General features: G+C 36.2%; 1 protein-coding gene and 1 non-coding gene across 8 annotated transcripts in view; one reads left to right on the forward strand and one right to left on the reverse strand.

Annotated features, from left to right (window-relative positions):
- The window catches only part of MAP3K7 (mitogen-activated protein kinase kinase kinase 7), an 84,338-nt gene that overhangs the window by 11,954 nt on the left and 55,555 nt on the right, over positions 1-16,829 (reverse strand). For all 7 annotated transcript variants that reach the window (XR_007152170.1, XR_007152169.1, XR_007152166.1 and 4 more), the window contains one exon: positions 3,838-3,943. Coding sequence is in view for 2 of the 7 variants with exons in the window: in XM_047858748.1 (XP_047714704.1) it covers positions 3,838-3,943 (106 nt within the window). In the remaining 5 variants the exon portion in view is untranslated. The remainder of the gene's footprint in view (positions 1-3,837; positions 3,944-16,829) is intronic.
- Positions 1,106-1,190, forward strand: TRNAQ-UUG (transfer RNA glutamine (anticodon UUG)). The gene has a single exon. It is a non-coding gene; the product is annotated as a tRNA-Gln (tRNA).

The raw sequence follows: 16,829 nt of genomic DNA on the forward strand, positions 1-16,829 counted from the left end.
AAAAAACTAGGACAGTTTGATGGTTCACTAACCTCAATAATTTATTGTTGACTGATGAATATTCTAGTTTCCTTTTTTAAAGCCATTGAGAATGTGCTTGCAAGTAACTCTAAAAGCCAAGCTAAATCAGATGAAATAAGATAATGCATGTAAGAAATACCATGCAATGCTGGCATATGGTATGCAGTCAACACATGGTGGTGATGGTTACTATTACTGTAGTCGTTGTTGTTATTGATATAAAATGGGAACATTAGAAAGGACAGGCAATTTAAATTCTAAAGTTTGTTTTCCGATTGAAAAAGTAATGCTTATTAAATACCGGAGTGCAATAAAGAAAAATAACAGCATATTGCCTAGTAGAGTCCTACCTACCTTAAAATCATATATACTATCATAAATGTTTCCTGAAATGGTTAAACAAGAAATACACTTAATTTGTTATTTCCCTCACCAATTCTTTCCCCACCCACAACAAGACTTTCAAACTATGCTCCCATGGAACACTATTTTCCACAAAATTACAACTGATTGGGGCACCTGGGTGGCTCAGTTGGTTAAGTGTCAGACTCTTGGTTTTGGCTCAAGTCATGATTTTGCAGTTTGTGAGTTCGAGCCCCACACTGGGCTCCATGCTGATAGTGCAGAGTCTGCTTTGGATTCTCTCTTTCACTCTCTTTGACCCTCCCCTGCTCACACTCTCTTTCTCTCTCTCTCTTTCTAAATTCATTCATTCATTCCTTCCTTCCTTCATTCATTCGTTCATTCATTCCCCCTGGGGCACCTGGGTGGCTTAGTCAGTTAAGCACCTGACTTCAGCTCAGGTCTTGATCTCATGGATCGTGGGTTCGAGCCCCGCGTCGGGCTCTGTGCTGACAGCTCAGAGCCTGGAGCCTGCTCCGGATTCTGTGTCTCCCTCTTTCTCTGCACCTCCACTACTACTGCTCTGTCTCTCTCTGTCTCTCAAAAATGAATAAACATTAAAAAAAATTTTTTTTTTAAAATTATTTCCCCCCGACTTTATAGGAAAAATTAAGTGTCTTGAACTCTTTTAAAAACACTTCTATTCCTATTACTCTTTCTTAAATCTTTGATATTTGAGGGCGCCTGGGTGGCTCAGTCGGTTGAGCATCTGACTTTGGCTCAGGTCATGATCTCGCGGTCTGTGGGTTCGAGCCCCGCGTCGGGCTCTGTGCTGACAGCTCAGAGCCTGGACCCTGCTTCAGATTCTGTGTCTCCCTCTCTCTCGGCCCCTGCCCCGCTCATGCTGTGTCTCTGTCTCTCTCTGTCAAAAATAAACATTAAAAAAATTTTTTAAATCTTTCATACTTGATGTATCTTATTAAATAAATACCCTGTATCTGATATGTATTTTAGAATTAAGTATATCAGTGTTTCACAGTATTCAGGGAATGGAAAAAAAAAGCCAAGGACTGTTATTAACTATTAAAGTACTCAGCTTACACTGCAAATATAGTAGTTTATTAAATTTATTAAATAAAGCATGCTAAGTTTATTTTTATTTTTAATGGGCCAGTATTCTGACTCTAATAATATTACAAGGAATGGGCTCCATGTCTTATACTTCTGTCTTTGCAAACATTGAGTGTTTCCCCCCTCTGTGGCTCCCTCTACTGTGTCTAGCCATCTCTCTCACTAACTGCTCTTGGGTATGTGTCTTTCTTTATCCCCACTATTATAAATAGAAACCCAAAGGCCCTCATTATGTGCTGTGAGCATTAAACCGATGTATGCTTTTTACTTTTCTCTGAAAATGCATAGAAATCCCTTCTCTTTTGAAGTAAAAACATCTGATTAATTTTTTTAACTATGTATGTATGCACTTGTAATTTTTTCCTAAATCAGGGGCCTTCAAAGAAAAAGGATTTGCCAGTATCTCTTCCCTGTAATTTACTGTATTAGCTTGATCATCGATACTTTTCTTAGAAACAGTGCAAAGCTGAACTTCATTAAATATAAGGCTTAAACCACTCTCAACTTTTAAAATTATATTAAAAATTATTTAAAAATGCCAAAGACAAGTTTTCAGTTGAATTCTGGACCCAAGTACAATTTCTAACTATTGGCATTTTGTGGTATCTTAGGTCCCAAAAAGAAAAAAATGAGACTGGGGTTGGAAGGTTGGAAGAACACAGGAAGTAGAAAAAACACAGCAGTTAAGTGAGAGGGACGTAAGAGGATTTTTATTTTACTTTCATGAGTTCACATCTGCCACATGGTGACTGGTATGTCTAGATCAGTCTAGGCTGAAGTCAGGAGGCCGAGTTGAGTACCTCCCTCACCAGAGGGCTGAAGACCCAAAAAGAGCTAACAGTACCTGAATGTTAATGATCAAGTCTGTCAAGAGCATTTCCCTATGTACCTCTGAGGAGAAGCACACAATGATGAATTCTGCACATGCACTGCTGAGTACTGGTTAATGTTCTGGACAGTCCTAGGTTGGGCAATGCTAGGGGTGAGACTTAGAGGAGTTTTTGCCACCACTAAATTTAAACTTGCTAAAACTAGAGAGTACACCCTTGGCTAAACATAGTTGTATCTTACACGAAACAGAGAAAAGCTACTCAGTTAATTTTTTATATTAAATTATGAACTTGACTAAGCCATGCCAAATATCTATAAATACTTGTAAGTAGTGTTTTTGTTTGTAAAGACAGAAAGCTGACTTTTTAATTTGGATTTAATTGCCACTATTAATAACATAGTTGATCTTATACAAGATCCCAAATGATCTGATTTTCTAAGGTCTAAGAGATCATCTTTCCTTCTCTGACATAATAACATATAAATAATAAATTTTTATAGAACCATACTGCTGAGTATTTATTAAGGAATTCTCTTAATGCTAAGGAAAAGTTAATTCCACTATGGTACATAATTTCCTGCTTGCCCATAATAAACCTATTCCATCATTAGATTTTAATACTAATATTTTAACCAGTTAGTCATTCATGTTAAGGATTTTAGTGACTCTTCACAGGCTTTTTAAGGTCTAGTTAAAAATTTAGAGATTTATTTATTTAAATTTAGAAATTTAAATTTCTAACTAGAAATTTATGTATCTGAAATGGAGTCTCCCTACCAGTTAAAAATGATTCGAAAGGTCAATGGTCAGAAATTTTTTTTTCACTGAAGTGAGGTACTGGCATCTTGTGTCTTTAAAACAAAAGACTGAGATGAAGAGGATTATTATTCTGATTTTAGTTCTTTAAAAAATAATGACTTTACTACTATCATATAGTAGGATGGATCAAAAATAGGAAAATCAGAGATGTAAGTTCAAGAATACAATATCTTCCTGTCTGTAAAAACCCCAAATCAAACCATGTTCAAAATACATGTTTAGTATCTGGGGGGAAATGAAGTATCTGGGGAAATGAAGAGGGCAAGACAATCTCAGTACTCAGAAAGTCGTCTTTAAGTTTACTGCTAAATATTTGATTTTATTAGTATAAAAATCTAACCTATTGTAAAATGTCTGCCTTTATTTAAAAAAATTTTTTTTAATGTTTATTTATTTTGAAGAGAGAGGGAGAGAGACAGCGTGTGAGAAGAGCAGGGGCAGAGAGAGAGGGAGACACAGAATCCAAAGCAGACTCCAGGCTCTCAGCTGTCAGCACAGAGTCTGACGTGGGGCTTGAACCCACAAACCATGAGATCATGACCTGAGCCGAAGTCGGATGCTCAACCGACTGAGCCACCCAGGCACCCCCCAAAATGCCTGCCTTTATAAAGATCAGAATCATAACACAAAGAAATGAAAACAAATATGATAAATTCAGCTTCATAATTATAATGAGGAAATACACTGGTCACCTGTGGAATCATCAGGAGTCCATGGATGACTTCGACTTGGCTTTTCTGAGGTTGGTCCTGAGGTAGTGATCATTCTGACACTAGGACTGGATGACCTACTGCTTACCTGTAGGAAGAAGTAATAGAAGGAACAACATGTGATGTTTATGTGGGAATAAAAAAAGACAAGAGAAAATTTTTATTATAAAGCAAAAGATAGGCTTCCATTTCTATCAGCAGAGATCCTAAAACACTCTTGCAAAAAATATATCCTCTAAAAAGATACCTCTTAAAACTTGGTGAGCTTTCAGAGCACCCAGGTGGCTCTGTGGGTTAAGTGTCTGACTCTTGGTTTTGGCTTAGGTCATGATCTCACAGTTCATGAGTTTGAGCTCTGGTTCGGGCTCTGTGCTGCCAGCACAGAGCCTGCTTGGGATATTCTCTCTCTCTCTCTCTCTCTCTCTCTCTCTCTCTCTCTCTCTCTGCCCTACCCCTGCTTGCACGCTCTCTCTCTCTCTCTCTCTTTCTCTCAATAAATGAACTTAAACAAACAAACAAACAAACAAACAAGAAACAAAACTGCTGAGCTTTCAAGAAAGTAAGAGAAATGCTCTGAGACCAGAAATAAAGCAGGAGTAGGAGTCTAGTAAGTGCTTAAGCTATTAGACGGGAATTTCAGTTGAACACCAATGACCTAGAGCTTTTGTTTTGCTTACTTTCTGTACTCAGAGGAATAAGCATAAAGTCTTGGGCCTTTGTAGGATGGGAGTGAGACCAGAGAACTGCCTTGCTTAAAGCTAAAACCCAAGAAAGTCTTCACTCTTGGGGAAAAAGTAAACTAGGAAAAACATCTACCCTATAAAAGCAGATAGCAAATAAATTTGTCTGCATTGGTAGTGGCTCTGGGTGAAGGGGAGAAAATGTATACTGTGAATTCATAAAATATTGATAGAAGATACAACAAATGCCAATGACAACCAATCCCAAGCAGAAAAAATAACAGAAAAGCTACAATAACTGAGTTAAACATGGGTCATATCATCGTCAAATTCTAGAAAACAAAGACAAATAGAAGATAGAAGGAGGCAGCCAGAGAAAGATTATCCACAAAAGAATACTAGTCAGATTCTCAACAGCAAAAAGGAAGCCAGAAGCCAGAAGAAAGTGGAATATCTTTAAACTGCAAAAAGAGATTAACTGCCAACTTAGAACAGGTTAGCCAACAAAAATGTAAAGAATGAGGTCAAAATAACGTTCTTAGACAAGCAAAAAGGGAGTCTACCATCCATATACTCTTATAACAATATCTAAAGCATGAACTTTAGGGGTAAGAAAAGTTTTTCTCTGATGGAAGGGCCTAGTTACAATCAGGAATGTTGGTAAACACAAGGATGAATCTATACACAGAAAATATTAAACAATGGAAACATGACTAATTTACAAAATTACCAAGCAAAAAATAAATAAGATGGAACTAAAAACTGAACAAAAGCATAAGCAAAATAAGGAATGCTTTAAAAATGCTTATATTGTTGAGGATAAGAATAAAGATGTTAACTTTAGGTTCAGTATGAGTGTTAAAGTTTCTCAGGTAGTTACAAAACATAATACATATGACTCCAAATAAGAAAGACAAATAATGGAATGAGAAATGTATTTGTTCAATTCAAAGGAAGGCAAAAAAGGAGAAAAAAAGAGAAAAAAGAAAGCATAAAATAAGGAGGAGCAAACTTATCGATAATATAAATGGATTAAACTCTTCAGTTAAGATATTTAAAAAAATCAGAGTGTCAGGCTAGATTAAACATTGTTTATAAGAATTAGATCTAACAGAGACAGAGAAAACAGGAAGTTAAAGGATAAAAAAGGATAATCAGGCAAACCTACCCAAAATAAAGTTATTCAGCTATATTATATGAGAGAGGATACGTTTTAGGGCAAAAAAAAAAAAAAAAAAGATTAGAGAAGGAGATAAAATGATAAATGAGTCAATTCACTATGTAACAACAATTCAAAACTTATGTGCTCTACCTATTATACTACATGCTGTATCTATATATCGCTTCCAAATAGATAAAGCAATAAAACTGCAAGGAGAAAGGGACATATTCACCATTATCATGAGATATTTTAATACTCCTCTGTAAATATTTTATAAAAGCAGACCATGGGTGCCTGGGTGGCTCAGTCGGTTGGGCGGCCGACTTCAGCTCAGGTCATGATGTCGCAGTCTGTGAGTTCGAGCCCTGCATCGGGCTCTGTGCTGACAGCTCAGAGCCTGGAGCCTGTTGATTCTGTGTCTCCCTCTCTCTGACCCTCCCCCGTTCATGCTCTATTTCTCTCTGTCTCAAAAAATATAAATAAACGTTAAAAAAATAATTTAATAAAAAAAAAAGCAGACCAAAAAATATATATATATAACACTAGTGAAACCTGAACTCCAAAAAAAGCAAGCTTGATCTAAACAAAAAGATATGACTAAAAATTGGAGAATATGCATTCTTTTTAAGCACCATGGAACATTTATGAAAACTGATCATGTACTAAACTATAAAGCAAATCTCAAAAAAGTTAAAAAAAGTATTATATAAACCATGTATTTTTGTACTGATTCAAAATTAACCTTAAAAATCTCATGTTTCGGGGCGCCTGGGTGGCACAGTCGGTTAAGCGTCCGACTTCAGCCAGGTCACGATCTCGCGGTCCGGGAGTTCGAGCCCCGCGTCAGGCTCTGGGCTGATGGCTCGGAGCCTGGAGCCTGTTTCCGATTCTGTGTCTCCCTCTCTCTCTGCCCCTCCCCCGTTCAAGCTCTGTCTCTCTCTGTCCCAAAAATAAATAAACGTTGGAAAAAAAAAAAATCTCATGTTTAGACATTAAAAAAAATTTTTTTTAATGTTTTTATTTATTTTTAAAACAGAGAGAGACAGAGCATGAGCAGGGGAGGGGCAGAGGGAGAGGGAGACACAGAATCTGACGCAGGCTCCAGGCTCCGAGCTCTTAGCACAGAGTCCGACACAGGGCTCCAACTCACAGACTGTGAGATCATGACCTGAGCCGAAGTTGGACGCTCAACCGACTAAGCCACCCAGGCGCCCCTGTTTAGACATTTAAAAATACTTCTAAATAACTCACTGGTCAAAGAAAACAAAGTGGAAATGAGAAAGTATGTGATTTTTACCATGGAACACAGTAAAACCTGTGGGATGCAACTAAAGATGCACTTGGAGAAAAATATTTAATTCTAAATATTTAGATGAAAAAAATCAGAAGTAGTGACAATTTACAAGATAGACATTTAACTTACAAAGTTAGAAAAAGAACAAAGTTATCAGTCCCCCCCCCCGATAACAAAATAAAAATGAGAATACTACAAAAATTTGGTGGTTAGTAAATTAAAAATAAAACAAAAAAAATCAAGTGTAACAAATTCCAAAAAATATATAAATCACCAAAATTTCTACACATTAAAGAAAACCCCAAACTCAGAGGATTTTACAGTTGAGTTCTATCAAACAATCAAGAAAATATCGCTTTCCATCTTAAAGAAATTATTCTAGAAAAAAGAAACACTTCTTGACTCATTCTGTGAAAGCAATAAACCTGATTAAGAAACAACAGAATAAGAAATACTACTAGCTAACCTCACTGATGAAAATACGTGCAAAGTTAAAAGTCCTAAAAATTACACTAGCAAATGAAATTTGGCAATGTAAAGACAATAAAAATAATTTGAAAAATTGAGGGTATCCCACAAATGCAAAGGCCACTTGATGATAGGAATTCTATTAATCCAATTCATTATATTAACAGATTAAAGGAGAAAATTCTCAATAGATATATAAAAAGGCATTTGACAAAATTTAAGAGCCATCTATGAAACTACATTTAGCAAACTTAAATTCCATTTAAGAGAAGATAATTTCTTAACCGGAGACATTTATAAAAAGTCTAGAAACGTGGTCTGAGAGAAAATGGTACTGTAGGCTGGTGGATGACAGGGAGGCCACAGGCAAGGAATACAAAGAAAAGACTCCTAGGCATCGATCATGTTCCATTTCCTAAGCTGTGTGGTGGATTCATGAGTGTCCATTTTATTATCAGCTTTCGCAACTTACATATTCATATATTCTTATCTATGTATTGTTATTTCATATATTAAAAACTCTCAAAGGACATATGAACTAAAATGGATTTTATAAGAATCTTTTTTTTAAAAGCACCTGTTTTTCTTGAAGTGTTAGTAAATACCCTACAGAAGACACAAAAAAGAATATGGAGTTATACATATACAAAGTAAAACATAAAAAGCACATACATTCATGAAGAACCTTATGTCCAATTTCAATATGTAAACAAAGAAAAACACTCAAAGGGCTGCCTGGGTGGCTCAGTTGGTTGGGCATCTGACTTCGGCTCAGGTCACGATCTCACGGTTTGTAAGTTCGAGCCCCACATTGGACTCTGTGCTGGCAGCTCAGAGCCTGGAGTCTGCTTTGGATTCTGTGTCTCCCTCTCTCTCTCTGCCCCACCCCTGCTCACACTCTGTCTCTGTCTCTCTCAAGAAATGAATGAACATTAGAAGAAAAAAAAAAAGAAAAAAGTAAAACACTCAAAGACTGCATTAAGTAAAACGAGGGGCAATACAGCAGTGGAAAGTACCCTTGAGTAGAAATTAGCAATGTGAATTCTAATTATAGTACAATGTCTGATTTAGTTTATTTCAAGAAGCCTCCTTTATCTACAGAGGGGTTGGGGCTGGGTTAAAGATGTGATGACTTTTAGTGTATCATTCACTGCTAACGTTCTGTTATTTTAAGTTTTGACAACTCACAATGAATTGAGGGTACTAAAAATAAAAGGCACTTTTATAACAAGTTCGGAAATAAATCATAAAATAATTGAAGAAATGACTGGTGGAATGTTACTCTCATCTTGGGTACCTACTGAAATTCCAAAAAGCTTTTCTATACCATAAACAATTTTCAACTCAATTATCAGACCAGTCTTTTCCAAATCCTTAGTTTATGCATGCCACACTTACAAAGGTGCCCTGTGTATAACAATACTCATTCTGTTCTCTCCTCCTTGCTAATTCCTCTCCATTCTGTAAGGCTCACCTCAGAGTCCCTTCCACGTTAAATGCTCATTCTTGTTATATTCTTGGTTCTTTGAGCACAAAGCCAGACCCTGTGTTTGAAGTGTGTAAAGTACAAAATGTTCATTTACTGGTTGTTATGGAATAACAAAATGTTCATTTACTGGTTGTTATGGAATAATTCTGAAATTTTCACCCTGGCGTTCCTGACCCTCCATTGGCAGGTTTTACCTTATCCAGATGATCTCTACTCTGACAATTCCTTATGCCCCTCTTTCTGTCCCTGTTTTTAATCTTGACCCCATATTCATCCAAGGATTATATGGTCTGGTGCAAAGACCAAGTATGAAAACTGAACTATATGAAACTGACTTTAAAAAAAAAAATGTTTATTTTTGAGAGAGAGAGAGAGCGCAAGCGAGCAAGCGCACACAAGCAGGGGAGGGGCACAGAGAGAGGGGGACAGAACCCAAAGCAGGGTCTGTGCTAACAGCAGATAGCCTGATGCAGGGCTTGAACTCACAAACTACAAGACCATGATCTGAGCTGAAGTTGGACGCTTAACTGACTGAGCCACCCAGGAGCTCCAAAACTGACATTTTTAAACATCAAAATATCAGCAAACTCACATGATTTAGTCTAAATATATTTTGCAGACCTGGGCTTAAATCCCAGTTCTGCCATTGATAGCTGTGTAAACTTGAGTAACTCAGCCCTTAAGCTCATTTATCAAGTGTGGATGAGAAGTAGTAGTAATAGTTTAAGAAGTCAGGCACTGGAGACAATACAACCCAGAACTGGAGTCTTTAGCTTGCCATTCATTAGCACCGTGGCTTTAGGTTAAGTTATTTAACCTCTAAGACTCAACAGTAAAATGAGGACAGTATTACCCACTTCATCAGTTTGTAAAAAATCAAATGAAATAAAGTACCTGAAGGGGTTCCTGACACGATAAAAATGCTCACTAAATGAATGATAATTAGGTTGTATCACAAGATAGGAATATATGAGTGCACTTGCAGCACCTAACAATTCCCTCTCAAGATCAAAATCACAGTTCTTTCTATAAAACATATTTAGTGACTAATTCCTATCACAAAGACATTTTTCTCCTTTGAAGTTTGGCTGTATTTATAGTCTGCTACTACATAAACTTAAACTTGAGCTGGAAATAGTTTATATTACCCTCAAAGGTTGCTATTCCTCAAAAGCATTATAATATCCTAAGGGGAGAAATCATGTATACTTTTATTTTGTATTCCCCAGGATTTAGGATATTGCTGAATATACAGTAACTACATAATAAATACTCACTGAATAAAATGATAACATAAACTGTTAGCACTCAGATATAAGATGGGTGTTTAGACTCGTTTACCTTTTGTACTCAGGAGAATTAGAATACACACCAAAGAGAACCAGTGATGAAATATGTAACTCTTCCTCTTAGGAAGTTGTTACCCTTGGTAAAACAAGTACAGACTCTATGACATTACTCACGAGTTCTTTAAACCTTCTCTGACTAAAAGAAAGTTTTGATGACTTAAGGATAAAATGATTTGACCATAGTTATAGTTTCTATCATAAACCAAGAACAATTTTTCTTCAAAATGCTGGCAGAGGGGGGTTTCAGAGTCAATCTAATTTTGTGCTAATATTCTTACTTTAACATTTTAAGAGGAGAAATAAATACAAGTGCTTGTGGACACGTGAGACTCAATATAAGTTATGAGAAATTAAACAAGATACAGTATAAGTAAGACTTGGGCTTACAAAAGATAAGAATGAATTTGTATTAAAAAAAAAAAAAGCAGGGCACCTGGGTGGCTCAGTTGAGCTTCCGACTTCAGCTCAGGTAATGATCTCATGGTCTGTTGAGGTCGAGCCCTGTGTCGGGCTCTGTGCTGACAGCTCAGAGCCTGGAGCCTGCTTCGGCTTCTGTGTCTCCCTCTCTCTCTGACCCTCCCCTGTTCATGCTCTGTCTCTCTGTCCCAAAAATAAATAAACATTAAAAAAAATTTTTTTAAAAAGTCACTGACCATTTGTCATGTTAAAACACATATTGCTATCTGGACCTAGTACAAATTATAGTACCGTATTCCTTAAGTTTAAATCTTTCCCAGGAGAATCCTTTGCTACTCATTTATTTTTCACTCTCTACTTTCCAAGAACATTTAGCACCCCAGGTGCATAATCATTTGTTCTACTTGAGATTTCCTATGGCTATAAAAACTAAGAAATAAGACTAATATTCTTAAGTCAAGTTTCAAAACTAGTCTTTCCTTAAAACTACAAAAAGACATGAGGTAAATTTATATCCTTAAATCAACTAAGTAAGCCTTCCTATTTCAAGAAATTGGTATCTCAAAGAATAACAATATGCTAAAATGTTCATATTAAAAAACAAAAGAAATATTTAAAAACAAGCCATAACTGTATTTTTTGAACACCGGAAAAATACAAGATATAAGTAAGAGGATCAGGTAATATTTGACAATGAAAAAAATCAAACGATTTTATGGATTAAAGTTATGTTACTGCTTGCAAACTAAGGTATAGTCTTATTTTATAGTAGCTATTAAAAAAAATCACTGGTGAAATTCTTACGATTATATATGCTCTCAAACTATTAAAACTTATTTGGGTTCCTCCTTCCTTCAGGATATTTACAATTACTTTATTCTTATACAAACTATAAAGTTTAAGCGAGATAGAAAAACTTGACTTACCACAGGATTGGATATGAAAGTGGTTATGGGAGTTCAGAAATGCCACAGTGCAATTTAAGGCAGCAAAAGAATACTAACCCAAAATTAAACCAGAGGGCAAATTACCATCAGTGGATATGAAACAGAATTGGACTTTGCCCAGAATTTATCGCTATGTTTATAAAAAGGAATTGGGAATTATTTTACAGACAAAAATAAAGCTTTGCTTTTTATGTCTCACCTGAACGACTGGGAAAATATTTTTATAAGAATTTATGGCCAGAGATACTATTTAGACTGAAATTTAAAAGCTATTTAAAACCCTCAGAAATTTTCTTACTTGTTAAGATTATACAAACACAAAACACAGAGATTAAATAGTGATTTATATAATAATTTTGCTGAAGTAACATCTGAATAATATAAACATTAAAAAGAAATGGGTATCAAGTTGGTGATGTGGTTTTACAAGGGTACTTCCTCCATTATAGCAGTCACAGATAATTCAATTAAATCCATACATGACAGGTAATACTGACAACATTCTTTCTAATCTGAAGGTATAGGCTCAGTCTAATTCTAGCTTCACTATAAGGAAATCCATTAAGGAAATTTTAGAATTTTATTATTCTTATATGGTCTTTTGGTCTTTAAATTCTCCAAGAGAAAGGTGTACTATGAACCAGGAATTATTTAAAATTTTTTAAACATTTATTTATTATTGAGAGACAGAGAGAGACAGAGCATGAGCATGGGAGGGGCAGAGAGCGAGGGAGACACAGAATCTGAAGGAGGCTCCAGGCTCTGAGTTGTCAGCACAGAGCCTGATGTGGAGCTCAAACTCACAAACCAAGTAAGATCATGACCTGAGCCAAAGTCAGACGTTCAACCAACTGAGCCACCCAGGCGCCCCTGAACCAGTAATTGTTTAAAACTATTAAGTAAGTCTCTGATTTAGACCTTTAACAGAAAATTATCCTGACGGAGATGCACACTGAGAATAAAGAAGTAGTATAATAAATTATATCCCTTGAATAAATAACAATTGATATGTGATTAAATTAGGTCTTTAAGGCAAATACTTTCTATGATCCTTAACAGAACCTTCTCTTTGATATAGAAATAATTGAATGCCGGGATTTTACTTCTTTCTTAGTGCTATTTTTGTTTGATTTCTGGATAGTAATATACTGTAGTGAGACATGTATGGAATCTGAGAAACTCAACAGATGAACACAGGGGAAGGGAAGGTACAATAAGATAAAAACAGTGAGGGAGGCAAACCGTAAGAGACTCTTAAACACAGAGAACAAACTGAGGGTTGCTGGAGGGGCAGTTGGTGGGGGGATGGGTTAAATGGGTGATGGCCATTAAGGAGGGCACTTTTTGGGATGTAAGAGATGAATCACTGGGTTCTACTCCTGAAGCCAAGACTACATTGTAGGTTAACTAACTTGAATTAAAAAAGTGCCCCCCCCCCCAAAAAAAGCCCCCAAAACCAAAAAACTAAACCAAAACAAAAATATACTATAGTGAGAGCAAGGAAGTGGTAAGTACCCTGGGAAGTGGGTATACATTACTAAACATCTACAGTGTGTCTGGTACTTTCGCATGTTGTAAGAACCCCATGGGGTGAGTGTTATGGTCCCCACTGGTACATAAGATTGCTAAACCTCAGGAAAATTAAAGAGCTTGCCTTGAGGTATATATCTGACTAATAAAAGTAGATTTTAAAGTCCATATAAAAATACAGCATGCCTAGTTCTCTAAGTAATCATAATCACATCATCTTGCAGTTGTGATTTTTACTGACTGCTGCCCCCTCCAAGAGACATCTTGAAAACAGATCTATATTGGATACAACTCTAGAAGGGACATGCAGACATACATGAAAATATTTAATTTTAGTAAAACATAGAAAGGCTCACCCAGATGTATAAAAGATAAATTTGTGCAGCCATCTGTAGAAATTTATTATCAAGGTGGATTGGCCTTGCTCAATAATATGGTAAAGCTAAAACTCATCATCACTGAAAACTACTTAAATTAGTAATCATGATGCAGACTACTGGAAGTCAAAACACTTGAAATGGAAGAGATGTAGGATTACTTTAGCACACAATACATGCAGTTTTGCATGCAAGACAGAAGGCAGCGTAGTTTGTGTGTTTTGGAATCGATCTGGATTCATAACTTGGTTATACCCATTACTGGCAGTACAAGGGAAGACATTTCTCTAGCCCTCAGTTTATTCATCTGCAAAATGAGGAAAATAAAAAGTACCAAATTTACAGGGTTAAGATTTAAATAACATAAAGGCCTGACTGTCACAAAGTTGGTGCACAACAAATAAATGGTGGCTGTTACTACTATAGTTCTCTAATTGATCTGGGCATAAGTCTGATGTACCCAAAAACATCAGAGGGCTGGGCCTTCTTAGGATTGTCAATGTTTCCTAGCCAAAGACCACCAGGAACATACCCATGGTGGGATGCAATGGGCTTAACATTCATTGCAATGAAGCACAGTGCTCACTATGGGGGACTGTGGGGTCTCTCTGAGAGGGTTTGAGAGAGAGCTTATAGATTTGGGGGGCAGGCTCCAAGGAAGGAGGGGTTCACTCTAGATTGGCTACTGTCAGAAAGCAGAGGCAATTCTACAGGGAAGGCAGACTAGAGTGAGGATAAAGCTGCAGCTGGTAAAGTAGTCACTCACATCAGCTAGAAGGCAATGTTTGGTATTTTGTGTGTGCCACAGCGACCTTGGTTTTGTCTGTGCTGAGACAACATTATATGTTCTTGTTTTGCCTCATCTTACCATGGTCTCAGCATAACACTGTCTACTGGTGTTCTGAGAAATTATTATGTCCAGATTCTATAACAGTACTTGAGGCCTCAGTGTCAGATCAGTCCCTAGACATCCTGGGGCTGCTGTTTTCCTTCTCAGTATGTTTTCAAAGTATCTAAGATGCCAGATCCATTATACGTGCTTAATAAGTTTCCTGATTTAATACAAACCTGAATTAATTTAAAAGTAAGTTGTAAGGATGCAATATTTTACACAAATACTCACAACTACCTTTAATTCAGAAGCTTGCTTCATTCACTGTTCCACTCAAGAGAAATGGCAGTATGAAAACAACCAATTTAATTTTAATTTACGGATGTAAAGTCTAAGTGATTTTAAGTTGTTTTTTTTTTTTTTTTTTGAGAGAGGGTACAAATGAGCGAAGGGCAGACAGAGAAAAGAGAGAGGGAGAGGGAGAGGAAGGGAGGGAGGGAGGGAGGGAGGAGAGTGGGAGGGAGGGAGAGAGAGAGAGAGAGAGAGGGAGAGGGAGAGGGAGAGAAAGAGAGAAGTGGGGCTGGTGCTCATCTGATGCAGGGCTCGTGCTTACCTGAAGCAGGGCTTACCCGAAGCAGGGCTCGAGCTCACCCGATGTAGGACTCAAATTCACAAACCACGAGATCATAACCTGAGCTGAAGTCAGATGACTGGGACACCCAGATGCTCTAAGGTCAGTCTTGAATCAAGCTCCAAAGTATAAACTCTACTCACTTTACTTTTCTGTATAAGATGTAATCTTAAATTTTATTAATAAGTTTTCTCTCTTCCTCTGATGACTATACGGGGTGGGCAAATTCTTTTCTTCATGTTCTTTATCAATTTCCATGGCTAAAACCAACCAACCAACCAACCAACCAACCAACCAACCAACCAAAACCTCCCATGTATGTTTTATCACTGTGTAGCCAGACTTTAAAAAGAAGTATACCTTCAATTCTGAAAATCCAGATTGTGCATAGTTTTCTTTTCATATAATGAATGTTATTTTCATGAGTAATTAAAAACATTTAATGGTCATTTGCCATTAAACATTTCAGGGGAAAATGTTTAGGATTTTCTAATCATTAGGATTATTATTTGCCATCCTGATCCCAAACTGACATTTTAAGTTGATAGCACTTAAATAATTTTGAAAGAGTTGATCAATATTAAAAACTGGCTGTACAATGGCTACATATCATCTGTCTTAGAACAGGCTGCACTGCCACCCCAAATTCCCACTCACTCGAAATCTATAGCGGTCTGTGACAATTCAGGCAAATGACTATCAAACAACCATAGTGTGTCTCAGTTCCAGGGTTTTCCTACTGAAGGTCTTGTAAATGAAAAGGGTAACAATCATAATCTCAAGAAATATAAAACTTAAGAGGAAATAAGGAAGGCTTGCTGTTGGTGAGGTCAGTCCTGAATTACAGCCAATGCCATTACTGTTGAGCACAGAGAAAAGCACTTGCACTAGCAGATGCTCCTGAATTGCCTTAGAGCAGGCTTCTCATTCCCAGTTGAAGGGAGAACACTTGGCTATAATTTCTCATAACTGGAATATCAATGGCAATAGTAAACAGAGTTTAAAAGGCTGAGCTCATCAAGCCTCTGAGGAATCAAAGCAAATACCAGAGGCTGAACTATCTGTTACTAAATGCCCTCATTAATACTTGACGTATTTGAGGGGGAGAAAGTGGGAAATTTCATCCAAAAGTTCTGGAGTTTCATAAAAGCAGATATACAGAAAAAGTCATAAAATAAAATAAAATAAAATAAAATAAAATAAAATAAAATAAAGTAAAATAAAATGACTGTATTCATTTACAATACCTTCAGATTTAGGGTCACTTACTATCATATATAATAAGTTAACATATATGTTTAATGTATGTGTGTGTGTATAGGCATTGTGAGAAATAAAAATATTTCCAGATATAAATGAAGATCAAGGATCTTTATCATTTAAACATCTCAAGTGGTTTGTGTTAGTTAGGTTGATGGCTATAAAGGGCTTTCAAATTTTTATTAATGACTACAAAGATTCTCTAAAATTTAAAAGATTTATAAAAAATAAAGTAATAATAAAACACCTTTCTGGAATGAAAGGTACCAGTACATTTTACCATAAGTTAAATCACTTTGTTTATAATATACAATCCTGTAATTTTACATAAATATGGACTATAATGTGATATTTTTATGACTTCAGATATATGGCATACTCATAAAATTTATTTGAATACAACTGAAAACAAATCAATACCTCGTAATTCTCATTCATTTTAAAAATATATAAATTACATATGTCAAGTCTATTGATCTGAATAACAGAAAAAACAATGGCTGAGCTGCCACTTTTATATACTTGTTGGTTAAAAGTC

This window comes from Prionailurus viverrinus, chromosome B2 (assembly GCF_022837055.1).
Source record: "Prionailurus viverrinus isolate Anna chromosome B2, UM_Priviv_1.0, whole genome shotgun sequence".
NCBI classification, from domain to species: Eukaryota; Metazoa; Chordata; class Mammalia; order Carnivora; family Felidae; genus Prionailurus; species Prionailurus viverrinus.